The following is a 14,068-nucleotide window of genomic DNA, read 5'->3' as shown; positions in this document are numbered from 1 at the left end:
GAGAGATCCTATTCCGACACGAGTGAGAACCGACAGATGATTAGCCGTGCAGTAGCTGTGCCTGGTATTTTCATCCAAGACGAGAGATCCGACAGTTGATTAGCCGTACAGAAACCGTGCCTGGACCATTTTCACTGAGAGGATGGATGGTACCCATTGACAACGGCGATCCACCAACATACAACCTGCCATGGAAGGAAGCCATGCGTGTTTGGAGAAGAAGACAGTAGGAAAGCAGAGTTTCAGACGACAAAGCATCTCCAGAACCTCAACCTGTTCCTCATTACTGAATCACAAGTATCATTCATTTAATGTTATTTACTTTTCATAAACAAAATCATTTTTGTCACTAATCTCCTTTGCTTCTCTCTTGATATTCTTCCATCTCCGCCATGACCTTGTCAAATGCTCGATGCAAAATTCCGATCAACTCTTCATACTCGGATGCAAATTCACATATATTGTGTGACCGAAATACCAATTTGTCAAATCTCTTACTTCTTGGCTCCAGTATAGGTTCATCTTGACTGCTCTTGATGTATGTATGCCTCCTCTTTATGTTCTTGCTCCAGCGTTCCAATATGTATTTTGGTGCCACGTTATCCACTCGCTCAAAGCTTAAAACGCATAGGGAATGGCAGCACAATATGCCCCTAGACTCAAACAGCAAGCAATGGCACTTTACATCTCGTGATACTGCGTTATAGGTGATGACAAACTTGTTGAATATGGAGTTGGAAACCTGCTCTATGTCTTCATATGTTGTGAAACCTAGGGTGGAATGTGTTCCGAGGGTTACCTGAAACTGTAGGTCGATCTCGGACGAGATCTTCTGTGCTGGTCAGAGATGACGTATCCGGCTGGTGGATGGCGGTCGGAGCTGTCGTGTCCGACTTGTTGGACTGGCTGCACTGCTGATCCTTCATCACCGGAGGGTGGGGGTACCTGCAAGAGACTCCGATGCTTAAGTTAGCATGGGTATTAAGCAGGTTTATTGTAGAATCAGAGCATGAGTTATACCTGGGTGCTCCAGTGTATTTATAGTAGCGTGGGCTGACCTTTCTGATAAGATAAGTTAGTTATCTTATCTTATCTTATCTTTATCTTGAGTGAAGTCAGCTTATCTTTAAGGGGAACCGCCTTTATCTCTGTAGGCTTGGACTGCCTTTGGATTTGGGGCGTGTTCCTCTATTTGGGCCCTTTACTGGGCTTTTCCTGTCGATTTGGCCGATCTCTTTAAGAAGAGGTCGGATAGTCGGACCTGAAGAGGTCGGTCGCTTTGCCACCAATCATCCCGGGTCGGACAGTTTGACCCAGGGTATGAACAGTGCCCCTGCTTGAGCTCGGTTTTCTTTTTGAGGTCGAGTTCTTGACTTCGGTCCTTCTCTAGTGAAGCCAAACTCAAGCATTTTGTCGATTCCTTTGTAGAAGCTTTTGAATGTAGAATGTTTTTCCTCTAAAAGTGCGCGCTTTTATATCGGCGCTTTGGGAACGTGCAAGGGTTTAATGCTTTCATTAATTTTGTCATTAATTGCCCTGTTTCTCTTTGGCTCTTTCATTTTGATTTTGAAAATCCCAAAAACGGTTTCTCTCCTTCGCCCTTTTCGTAACTTCTTTCTCTGCTCTCTTCGCTCTCTGTTTTTCATTTTGTTCTTCTGCTTCCTTGCGTTGCGGTGTTGCTTGGTGATTTTCTTGGGCAGCTTTTGTTTCTGCGCTTTCGTCTTTCTCCTCGAAGTTTCTCAACATCTCCAGGTTAGTCCTGTTTCATATATCCTCCTTGTTTTGCTTTGATTTTGACCCTTTCTTTAGAGAAAGTTTGGATCTTTTGTTTTGTTATGCCCTATTGTTGTGTGTTCTGGGAGTTTCTTCATTTTCTGTATGGTCCTTTTTTGCCTTTGCTTAATGCTTTTAGGGTTTTGCATGTTCTTTGTTGTTTCCGTTCTGATGCCGTTTATCCAGAAAAAACTCGTATCTGTTTCTTACTTTATTTGACGGTTGCTTTGCCTGATTCTGAAAAAGTTCGCACCTTTGATGGTTTCTTCTTGGCGTACTTGATTTTGGAATGCTTTTGCTGATAGATTGTGATGACTTTTTCTTTTTGACACTACTTGCTGTTTAAAGTCTTTTTCTTGTTTGAAAAATGCTGGGGTGGGAGCTGTAGATTTTTCTGGAAACCTTGCTTTCTTACTGCCTCCAAAGGATGCCCCAAGATTTTGGTTTGAGTCTTGGAGTTTTACTTTTCTGTGTGTTTGCCTGCATCGTATTGAGTTGTTTTCTCCCATGTCCGAGATGTTTTTAGTAATCCCATATTCTTTTCTTACTTGTAGGATTAGTTGGCCTCATGTCCTCTCGCAATAACATTGTAGAGATGTCTTCCAGAGTTCCCGAGGGGATGTCCGATTGGCTGAACTCCCTTGTTTTGTTGTGTGTTTCTATTGTGGATGCTGAATTTTGCACAGAGCTGAGGAAGCGCCATAGGATTTGTGATAACTATGCTCGCGAGGGGGATTATGAGCTTGTTGCTCCTGATTCCGATGAGAGAGTTTGTTTTCCGACTTCCGTCGAGGGGGAGCGTCCCTCTTTCTATGCTTACGAATACTTCTTCAGCCAATTAAACGTTACTTTCCCTTTTACTCCTTTTGAAACTGACTTGTTGTGGTCTTGCAATATTGCTCCGTCCCAGCTTCACCCAAACTCCTGGGGTTTTATCAAAATATTTCAACTTCTTTTTCAGGAGTTGGACATAACACCTTCTGAAACTCTTTTCCTTTATCTTTTTGTCTTGGCCAAACCTAGAGGTTCCTCCAAAAAGAAAGCTTCCTGGGTTTCTTTCAGGTCGGCCCAGGGGCATAAAGTTTTTGCCATGTATGATGAGTCTTTTAAAGATTTTAAGAACTATTTCTTCCGAGTTCGTGCCATTGAGGGGGTTTGCCCCTTTTTTCTTGATGAAAATGATGAGCCTGCTTTTCCTCTGGAGTGGCAAAAGAATTTAAGAGTGCCACGTTACACATGGGAAATGCTTAGTGAGGTTGAGCGGGCCTTTGTAGTTGTTCTTGAAGATTTGTGGGGGAAGCCTCCCCATCTTGACACGAAGAGATTTTTGAGTGATCCATCTTTGGTTCGGGCTGCTTTGGGTACTGTCTGATTTGTTTTTATACTTGCTCCCGAGATTTGCTTCTCCTGTTGTTGTAACTTGTCTTTGATTTTTGTGTTTTTCAGAGATGTCGAAGAATAATGATTCTATGAGGGCCTATAAGAAGGCGAAGAAGGCAACCACTGCTTTAAACATCTCGGCCAAGGCGGCCGGAGAGGGATCTTCTCAGCCTCCAGTTAAACCTCCTATATCGAGTTCTCCCGGGCTGAGGAAGGCAATTCCTACTCCTCGGGTCTGTCTGGTCGATCCTCCACAATCTTCTGTTGCAGCTTCCGGTGCCCCTCCTAGTAAAAAGCAAAAAACAATTGAGCCTTTCAACCTTGATGCCCCTGACTTTGATGCGGTTGAGTTTGTAGATCAATAAATCGGCCCTTATGGTGCTCTTTCTATGGACGACGTGTTGCTTCTTCATCATTTTGATTATATCACCCGGAGTGGTATCAAGTTGGCACACATGGGGGCAGCCCTATATCGAACTGCTCAAAGTCTTCCTCTCCATGCCACTAAAGCTTTTATGGAGGAGGCCAAACAGGAGTTTGATCGGATGAAGGGCTTGAAGGAGGAGCTTGAAGTAAGGGTGGCCAAGTTGGAGAAAGACTTGGAGAATGAAAAGGCTAGTTCCACTTCCCTGGCTGGTTCTCTGAGACTAGCCGAGGACACGGCTATGCGACATAAGGACAGTTATGTGACGTCTTACCGGGAGGTGTTACGTCTGAGAGAAGAGTTGGAGAATGCCCGGGCTAATTATTTCGAACTCCAAGGTCATCTTGTTGGCAGTATAACTGTTGCTTATGAGAACCTGAAGGAACAAGTTCGGGTTATTGCTCCCGAGGCCGACCTGACCCTCTTTAGCTTGGAGAACGTTGTCAGGGATGGCAAGGTTGTCCCTGATGACGAGGATGAGGATGATGTCGATCCTCCCCCTGTAGCCTCTACCAAGGTGTCGACTTCTGCTATCCCTGCCGAGGTTGGTCCTCCCGCTTCTGATCCCGACTGCCAGATCTTGAACCGGGATGACGGTACTGTAGATGCCGTTCCTCTCTAGACTCGCCCTCCGTCTCCTCGGGCTGATGCTACTAAAAAGTCTTCTGACCCTTAGCTTTTACTTTATTCTGGATATGTAGTTAGCCCGGCTTGTGGGCTTTTTTTTAACTCTTTATGTTTTGTTTAACTGCTGATACTTTTCTGTTGCTTGCCTAGCAACTTTTGTTTTTTTTAAAAAAAAACAAAAGGTAGCTCGCTTTAGCTTTTTTAAGATAGGTTTTAGTGGCCTCCGAGGCTTTTATAACCTTGTGGATGATATCAGGCTTTTTGTGCTTGACTTGGTATCTCTTTTTCTGTGAATATTGGAACCTTGCGGCTTAACCTTTTTTGGTTTGCTTTATACTTTGTAGCTTGAATCCTTTGTGGTTGTAGGTCCAACTTGTTTCTTTGGTTTTCTTTGCTTTGTATGCTTTCTTAACGTTGGTCCCCTTCTAAGCTATTTTCGTAATCCTGTGTCTTGGATCTTTGCTAGGTCTCCTTCAGGGATTACTTTTATAACTTGTTTTTGTAGGAGTTTGACTTTGCTAGGTCGACCTCTTTCTAAGTTATTTTTGTAATCCTCTTTCTTGGACCTTTGTTAGGTCTCTTTCAGGGATTACTTTGATGACTTTCCAGTTGTAGGAGTCCGACTTGGTTATATCGGTCTCCTTTAAGTTATTTTTGTAATCCTCTTTCTTGGACCTTTGTCAGGTCTCTTTCAGGGATTACTTTTTTATAACTTGTTAGTAGTAGGAGTCCGACTTCGTTATATCGGTCTCCTTTAAGTTATTTTTGTAATCCTCTTTCTTGGACCTTTGTCCGGTCTCTTTCAGGGATTACTTTTTATAACTTGTTAGTAGTAGGAGTCCGACTTCGTTATATCGGTCTCCTTTAAGTTATTTTTGTAATCCTCTTTCTTGGACCTTTGTCCGGTCTCTTTCAGGGATTACTTTTTATAACTTGTTAGTAGTAGGAGTCCGACTTGGTTATACCGGTCTCCTTTAAGTTATTTTTTGTAGTCCTCTTTCTTGGATCTTTGTCAGATCTCATTCAGGGACTACTTTTATAACTTTTCATTTTGGGCTGACTTTGTCATGTCGAGCCCTTCTAAGTTAAAGTAATCCTCTTTAATAGGGTTGGCCAGACCTTTTTCCAGGGTTTACTTATAACTTGGGTTGACTTGGTCCGACTTCTCAACGTCGGCCAGTCTTTAAGTTATTATTTTAGCGATCCGTAAGACCTCGTCAGGTTCTTTTTTAGATCACTTTCGATAACTTCTTACATTATTCTGTGTTCATCTTTGCCGATTTGTAGAAAGTGGTTGTCATCTCTAGATCGTCCTTTGGGTGAATCGCGTTTTCACCTTTATCGGACGATTTGTTGTTATCGTGATCGTGCAGTGAAATTGTTTTTCACTTTCTGCCGATCTGTCGCTTTATAATCGGACGATGAATGCTTCAGATTAATGCGTCTTGAAATCTTTGTAGAACATCTAAAATGTACTTTATTTAAAATAAAAGTGCAAATATATACATATGGGATTGTCTGAGTCTCAACTTGGTGCCTCATTAAAAAACCTTTTCAGGAAAAAGAGTGCATCCAATGATGAGATCTTTTATCTCTTCTAACTGTAGTACCTTCTTAGGTTACAGGCGTGCCATGACCTGGGAAGCTCTCACCCATCGAGTTCAGACAGTCTGTAGTAGCCCTTCCCAAGTACTTCTACAACTCGGTAGGGTCCTTTCCAGTTTGCTGCCAGCTTTCCTTCTCCTAGTCGAGTTGTTCCGATATCATTTCGGATTAGGATGAGATCATTCTCTGCGAAACTTCTTGGTACTACCTTTTGATTATATCTGGAAGCCATTCGGCGCTTTAGAGCTTCTTCCCTGATCCGAGCTCTTTCCTGGATTTTGGGTAGCAAGTCGAGCTCTTCTCTCTGGAGTTGGGAGTTTATTTCCTCATTTTAGTGAATTACTCTAGGCGACCCTTCCTCAATTTCCACTGGGATCATTGCCTCTATTTCGTATGCTAATCGGAAGGGAGATTCCTTCGTGGTGGAATGTGGCGTTGTTCGATATGCCCATAGGACCTGTGGAAGCTCTTCTGCCCAGGCTCCCTTTGCATCCTGTAATCTCCGTTTTAATCCGGCCAATATGACTTTGTTAGCAGCTTCGGCCTGCCCATTGACTTGTGGATGTTCGACGGAGGTGTACTGGTGCTTTATATTCAAGTCGGCTACTAGTTTTCTGAAGCCTGCATCTGTGAATTGGGTGCCATTGTCTGTGGTTATTGAATATGGAACCCCGAACCTTGTGACAATGTTTCTATATAAGAATTTCCGGCTTCTTTGAGCGGTGGCATTGGCCAGGGGCTCTGCCTCAATCCACTTTGTAAAGTAATCTATCCCTACTATGAGAAATTTAACTTGTCCTGATCCCTGTGGGAAGGGGCCGAGAAGATCGAGTCCCCATTTTGCAAACGGCCAAGGCGAGGTCACGCTGATGAGCTCTTCTGGCGGGGCGATGTGAAAGTTGGCATGTTTCTGACATGGTGGGCATGTCTTTACAAATTCTGTGGCTTCTTTCTGTAGAGTTGGCCAATAAAATCTCGCCCGGAGTACTTTTTTGGCGAGAGCTCGTGCTCCGAGATGATTGCCACAAATACCGCCGTGTATTTCTTCTAGCACTTCCTTTGTGTTGGAGGTTGGCACACATTTTAGTAAAGGTGTCGAGATTCCTCTTTTGTACAAGATATTGTTTATGATGGTGTAGTACTGTGCCTCCCTTTTTAACCTCTTTGCCTCATTTTCTTCTGTGGGGAGCGTTCCTGTTCTGAGGTAGTTGGCTATAGGGGTCATCCATCCTTGGTCCTGACTTGTTATGGTCAGGACTTTTTCCTCTTCCGAGATTGACGGGTTCTGCAACATTTCCTGGATGAGGCTTCTATTGTTACCCCCTGGTTTGGTGCTAGCTAGTTTTGAGAGTGCGTCAGCTCGGGCATTTTGTTCACGGGGTATGTGGCAGATCTTATACTCCCCAACTTGTTTGAGCTGTTCCTTGGTTTTATCCAAATACTTTTTCATGGTGGGATCTTTGGCTTGGTAGCTCCCTGTTATTTGTGATGTGACCACTTGTGAATCGCTGTAAATGTTGAGTTTTTGAGCTCCGACCTCTTTAGCTGGCTTCAAACCAGCTAATAACGCTTCATATTCCACCTGGTTGTTTGAGGCGGGGAACCCGAACTTGAGGGAGAGCTCAACTTGGGTTCCTTGGTTGCTTTCTATTATCACGCCCGCACCACTTCCAGTTTTATTTGAATAACCGTCCACGTAAAGATTCCATTCTGTGGGGTTTCTAGGGCATCTGTGAATTCTGCAATAAAATCGGCCAGATACTGTGATTTGATGGCCGTTCGAGCTTCATATTGGTGATCAAACTCTGACAACTCGACTGCCCATTGTAAAATTCTGCCTGCTAGATCTATTTTCTGCAATATTCCTTTTATGGGCTGATTAGTTCGAACCTTAATGGTGTGAGCCTGGAAGTACGAGCGGAGTCGTCGATATGTTAGGATAAGAGTATAGGCAAATTTTTCTATTTTCTGGTAGTTCAGCTCGGATCCCTGTAGTGCCTTGCTAATGAAGTAGACGGGTTGTTGCCCATTTTCATCTTCTCTGACTAGTGTTGAGGCTATTGCCCGACTCCCTACTGCGAGATATAATATGAGCGGTTCTCCTTCTCGTGGTCGAGATAGGATAGGTGGCCGTCCTAAGAATTCCTTGAAGTCTTTGAAGGCTTGCTCACATTCTGTCGTCCATTCGAACTGTTTTCCCTTTTTTAGAGTGGGATAGAAGGAGAGAGATCTTATCGCAGCTCCTGCTAAGAATCGGGATAGGGCTGCCAATCTCCCATTGAATTGTTGTACTTCTTTGACACTGGTTGGGGTCTTCATGTTGAGTATGGCTCGACATTTGTCTGGATTTGCTTCAATTCCCCTTTGTGTGAGCATGAAACCTAAGAATTTATCTGCTTCTACTGCAAAGGTACATTTTGCGGGATTGAGTCGCATGTTGTGTTTCCTTATGGTGTCAAACACTTGAGCCAAGTCGGATAATAATGTATCTTTGGTTTGTGTTTTTATCAACATGTCGTCCACATAAACTTCCATAATTTTTCCGATATGATCTGAGAAGACTTTATTCATTAGCCATTGATACGTAGCTCCTGCGTTCTTGAGACTGAAAGGCATCACGATGTAGCAGTAGTTTGCCTTTGGTGTTAAGAACGAGGTATTTTCCTGATCTGGTGGGTACATAGGGATTTGGTTGTATCCTGAGTATGCGTCCATAAACGAGAGATATTTATATCCAGAGGAAGCATCTACCAGGGCGTCAATACTTGGGAGTGGGTATGGATCTTTTGGACAAGCTTTGTTGAGATCGGTGTAATCGGTGCACATTCGCCACTTCCCATTCGATTTTTTCACCAAGACGACGTTGGCTAGCCATAGCGGGTATTTCACTTCTCTTATAAATCCGGCTTCCAGTAGTGCCTGTACTTGCTCTTCCACAGCCTGGGATCGCTTTGGCCCAAGCTTTCTTCATCTCTGCTGTACCGGTCGAGATCCTGGGTAGACCACCAACTTGTGGCACATTAGCTTAGGGTCTATGCCTGGCATGTCCGCGGCTTTCCATGCAAAGAGGTCGACATTATCTCGTAAGAATTGTATTAGCAATTCTTTTAAATCTCCTTTGAGGATTGTGCCGATATTAGTTATTTTTTCCGAGGTGTCCCCGATCTGAATTTTTTCTATCTCGCCCTCTGGTTGGGGGCGAAGATCTTCTCGTCGTTGGACTCCGCCCAACTCGATTGCGTGGAACTCTTCTCCTTTACCTCTGAGGTTTAGGCTTTCGTTATAACAGCGACGTGCCATCTTTTGGTCAGCTTTTATCGTGGCTATCCCTTTTGGAGTTGGGAACTTCATACATAGGTGTGGGGTCGAGACTATTGCACCGAGTTGGTTGAGTGTTGTCCGACCTATGAGAGTATTGTAAGCTAAACTTACATCGACTACGATGTAGTCTATTTTGAAGGTCCTGGATTGGTCTCCTTTTCCGAAGGTTGAATGTAGTGATATATATCCTAGTGGTCGAACCGGGGTATCTCCTAACCCAAACAGACTGTTTGGATATGCCTTAAGCTCTTTTTCTTCTAAGCCGAGTTTGTCAAAGGCTGTCTTGAATAAGATGTCGGCAGAACTCCCTTGGTCTATTAAGGTGCGGTGTAGGTTGGCGTTTGCCAATATGATGGTGATGACCATGGGATCGTCGTGTCCTGTGATGATGCCGGACGCGTCCTCCTTAGTAAATGTTATCGCTGGGATGTTGAGTGCTTCCTCCTCTCCTTCGACATGATATACTTCTTTGAGATACCTTTTGCGGGAAGATTTGGAGATCCCTCCTGCTGCGAATCCGCCATGTATCATGTGGACATGTCTTTCTGGTGTCCGAGGTGATCGTTCTGTTCGCTCGGTATCTTCATCCCTTTGTCTTTTTCTTTGATCATCATCTCGGGTGGCCAGGAATCGATCTAATTTTCTTTCCCTTACCAATTTTTCTATGATATTTTTTAAGTCGAAGCATTCGTTGGTGGCGTGTCCTCTGACCCTATGATATTCACAATATTCCTTCCGATTTCCTCCTCCCCTTTTTCCTTTGAGGGGCCTTGCTGGGGGAATTTTTTCTGTATGGCAGACCTCTTTGTATATTTCGACTAGGGATGCTCTGAGGGGAGTATAATTATGGTATTTTTTAATTTTCTCCCCTTGTCGGTCTTCTTTTCGTTTAGATTCCTTGTCTTTGTCACGGTAGGAGGCCCCCGATTTTGAGGTCTCTCCTAACCGAGCGTTTTTTTCCATGTTGATGTATTTTTCTGCCCGTTCCTGCACTTCGTCTAAGGAGGTCGGGTACTTTTTTTATATAGACTGGCTGAAAGGTCCCTCTCGTAGGCCGTTGATAAGTCCCATGATGGCGGCCTCTGTGGATAAGCTTTGTATGTCCATGCATGTTTTGTTGAATCTTTCCATGTAGCTGCGGAGGCTCTCCCGATCTCCTTGCTTGATCCCTAGTAGACTGGGGGCGTGTTTAGCTTTATCTTTCTGGATGGAGAATCTGGCGAGGAACTTTCCGGCTAGATCGTCGAAGTTTGAGATGGACTTGGGAGGTAAGCTGTCGAACCATCTGATCGCCGTCTTCGTGAGGATTGTTGGAAAGGCTTTGCAGCGAACGGCATCTGAGGCATCGGTAAGGTACATTCTGCTTCTGAAATTGCTGAGATGATGGTTGGGATCAGTGGTGCCGTCGTACAAAATCATATCCGGGAGTTTGAAGTCTTTTGGAATTTTGGTTTTCATAATTTCCCTGGTGAATGGATCCTGCTCTTTGCGTGAGCTTTCCTCAGGAGTAACCCGAGGGGCTTTTAATTTGAGATCGGCTTCTAATTGCTGTAACTTGTCTTCCAATTCTCGACGTCGCCGTATCTCTCTTTGTAGATCCTTTCCGACCTCTCGTTGTTGTTGAGTTTCTTTCTCGAGTTGCTTTAAACGGTCTTGAAGTGCGTCTATGATCCCTGGATTTGATGAGTCTTTGTCTCCGTTGGATTCCGGAGTATCCTTTAGCGTGGTGTCCGTGTTCTTGTGCGATGTTCTGTTTTCCAGATCTGAATTGTGGTCGTTGTCATGGCCGTCCGCCATGGTATTGGGATGACTTTCAGGTTCCCCGGCAACGGTGCCAATGTTCCGAGGGTTACCTGAAACTGTAGGTCGATCTCGGACGAGATCTTCTATGCTGGTTGGAGATGAGGTATCCAGCTGGTGGATGGCGGCCAGAGCTGTCGTGTCCGACTTGTTGGACTGGCTGCACTGCTGATCCTTCGTCACCGGAGGGTGGGGGTACCTGCAAGAGACTCTGATGCTTAAGTTAGCATGGGTATTAAGTAGGTTTATTGTAGAATCAGAGCATGAGTTATACCTGGGTGCTCCAGTGTATTTATAGTAGCGTGGGCTGACCTTTCTGATAAGATAAGTTAGTTATCTTATCTTATCTTATCTTTATCTTGAGTGAAGTCAGCTTATCTTTAAGGGAACCACCTTTATCTCTGTAGGCTTGGACTGCCTTTGGATTTGGGGCGTGTTCCTCTATTTGGGCCCTTTACTGGGCTTTTCCTGTCGATTTGGCCGATCTCTTTAAGAAGAGGTCGGATAGTCGGACCTGAAGAGGTCGGTCGCTTTGCCACCAATCATCCCGGGTCGGACAGTTCGACCCAGGGTATGAACAGAATGCATTGATCTTGTGATACAATTCACTTTACCTCTAAATTGACCTTGAACTTCCCTGAACTTCTCATGGGTATATACATGCTGAAACTGTGCCTCTATTGCTAATTTTGTTGCGTACGGTATCACAGTGTGAAAATCTACAGCATCGAATTCTCTCTCTGCTTGTTCTCCACTTGTGAGGTAATTGTCGTATTGCTTCACGAATTGTCTCAAGGAGCTATTCTGTGTGATGAACTTGTTGAAAAATGAATGCATGCTCTCGCTCCTTTGTGTGCTTTTCTTCCCGGCCCAAAAGTGGTGATCCAAGTAAACTGAAATCCATATATGCCGATCCTCATACAACTCTGCAAACCGAACCGAATTTATAAGGTGTGGTGAACCGAAAATAGTGCATGCTTTTGGGAAAAAAATATATAAGCATAAAAATTATTCGAATTGAGATGTCAATTACCTGAAAGCCACTTGTTGCCTCCGAGCCCATACTTTGTGAGGAAATCATTCCAGTTTTTGTCAAATTCATCTTTTGTGTACGAGTTCCAAACAACACGGCTCATCTCTTGTTCAATATCAATGTGTCCTTTGTAGCTATTTAGTTTGCTTGGGATCTTCTTCATGATATGCCAGATACACCAGCGGTGAATTGTTGTTGGCATGCATAGCTCAATTGCCCTTTTAATCGATGTGCATTGATCGGTAAGAATACCTTTTGGTGCCTTCCCTCCCATGCAACGTAGCCAACACTCAAATAGCCATTTGAATGATTGAATGTCCTCATTTTTCATCAGCGCACATCCAAGAAGTGTCGACTGCCCGTGGTGATTCACACCAACAAAAGAACCTAAAACCAAATTGTACCTGCATAAATAACAAGCACACTATGGTGAACCAAAATATGTATAGCCACTAAACATCAAAAGTATCTTTGAAAGAACTGAATACCTATTTGTATTATAGGTGGTGTCAAATGAAACCACGTCTCCAAAATAATCAAATGTAGCCCTGCTTCTTGCATCAGCCCAGAATACATGTTTAATGCAGTGATCACCTTCAAGGTTGAGCTCAAAGAAGAAATTTTGGTTTTTCTCTTTCATTCTAACTAGGTACTTCCCAAATTTTTTGGCGTCGTCTTCTTCGAAAATATTCCGTACTTTCCTTGTGATGTAATTCCTTACGTCTTTTTCTATAAAACCTAGTTCACAGTGGCTGCCAGCTGCTGCCACAAATGATTGGTAAGTTTTGCTCGGTCTGATTCCAGCTTCCTCGTGGGTTTCAATGGTGCGACGCACGAACATGCTAAGCTCCCTATGTTGTTTGAGCATCTCAGCCTGGTCTGGACAACAAGGATGTGAGTGATTTAAAACAACTTTGGAAATTGTCCAAAGACTAACATCCTTCATTATGTGTATATAAATTCTGGCCGGACAATTTAACCCATAGCTGAAGGATTTGTCTTTAAAGTTGGAGATATCTTTGATTTCCACCTCCCCTCTCTAGAGCATACAATTAGTTTATTCTTAATCTTGTCTCCATCCCGAGTCGTGTTCTTTATTTTGGTGGAAAAACCAACAAGTTTGGAATAATGTTTGTAGAACTTTCTAGCTTCTTCTAGGGTCTTGAAAATCATTCCCACCTTTGGGACAAATTTTTCGTCCACAACACAGCTGGTCTGCATGGTGAACCGAAATCTTAATTACGGTGAAACAATTATATAGTGCTTAGGGAAGAAAACATAACATATTGGTCTAATTTTTGTTAGACTCCTTTCTGCGTACCGAACCGAAAACATGAAAGTGATGAACCACCTCTTTAGTACTTACCGAACTGAAAAGTTACTCAAATTTACTCAGAGTTACTCACAGTTACTAACACTCACAATTACTCACAGTTACATATTATCAATTCAATTCAATTCAATTCAGATGTAGATCACCTCAGTCTATTCAATTCACTTCAAATAAAAATAGAAATTTCATTCCATTAAATTCGATTCAACATTCAATAATCCAAACCTCATCAAATTGATGCGTTTCAGAAGAATCATCAAAATCACACTCATTCAGCTGATTTGAAGTTGATTCATTCATTGTTTCAATTCAAAAGTGCAGATCGAAGAAGAAAACAAAGAAGAAGATGAACGGCGAAGCTAATTGCGTTGAATCAATCCAAATCCATAATGTAGAGAAGAAAAATGTGAAAGAGGAGAGAAGAAGAAGAAGAAGAAGAAGAAGAAGAAGAAGAAGAAGAAGAAGAAGAAGAAGAAGAAGAAAGAGGTTTACGTTGTATGAGAAGGTTTACGTTGAGAAACGTTGATAATGCAAAATAAGGATTCCCTTATATAGGTTATAAAAGGCACGTGTATAACAAACGGGAGTGTGGGGCGTGGAGTGAAAGTTACATGGATGTAGAGCTTTTCCCTTTTTTTAAGGGTTATAATTATTACAAACACGTTTTAAACATAAAATGAAGAATCCCGTTAGAGAGAGAATGAGAAATCTTGACAATGTGTACAATGGATTGGTTATTTAGCCCAATAGAAATAAATAATAAATTCAAAAA

General features: G+C 43.1%; 1 protein-coding gene across 1 annotated transcript; it reads right to left on the bottom strand.

The window, feature by feature from the left end:
- Positions 1-349: 349 nt before the first annotated feature.
- On the bottom strand, positions 350-12,909 carry LOC112748244 (protein FAR-RED IMPAIRED RESPONSE 1-like). Its single transcript, XM_025796455.1, has 3 exons — positions 12,452-12,909; positions 11,964-12,367; positions 350-771 (listed from the first exon to the last, which is right to left on the bottom strand). Exons 1-3 carry the CDS (start codon positions 12,907-12,909, stop codon positions 350-352), a joined length of 1,284 nt encoding a protein of 427 aa, XP_025652240.1.
- Between the last annotated feature and the right edge of the window lie 1,159 nt (positions 12,910-14,068).

Source organism: Arachis hypogaea, chromosome 15, assembly GCF_003086295.3.
Source record: "Arachis hypogaea cultivar Tifrunner chromosome 15, arahy.Tifrunner.gnm2.J5K5, whole genome shotgun sequence".
NCBI lineage: Eukaryota > Viridiplantae > Streptophyta > Magnoliopsida > Fabales > Fabaceae > Arachis > Arachis hypogaea.
This window is presented reverse-complemented; position numbering and strand designations above follow the sequence as displayed.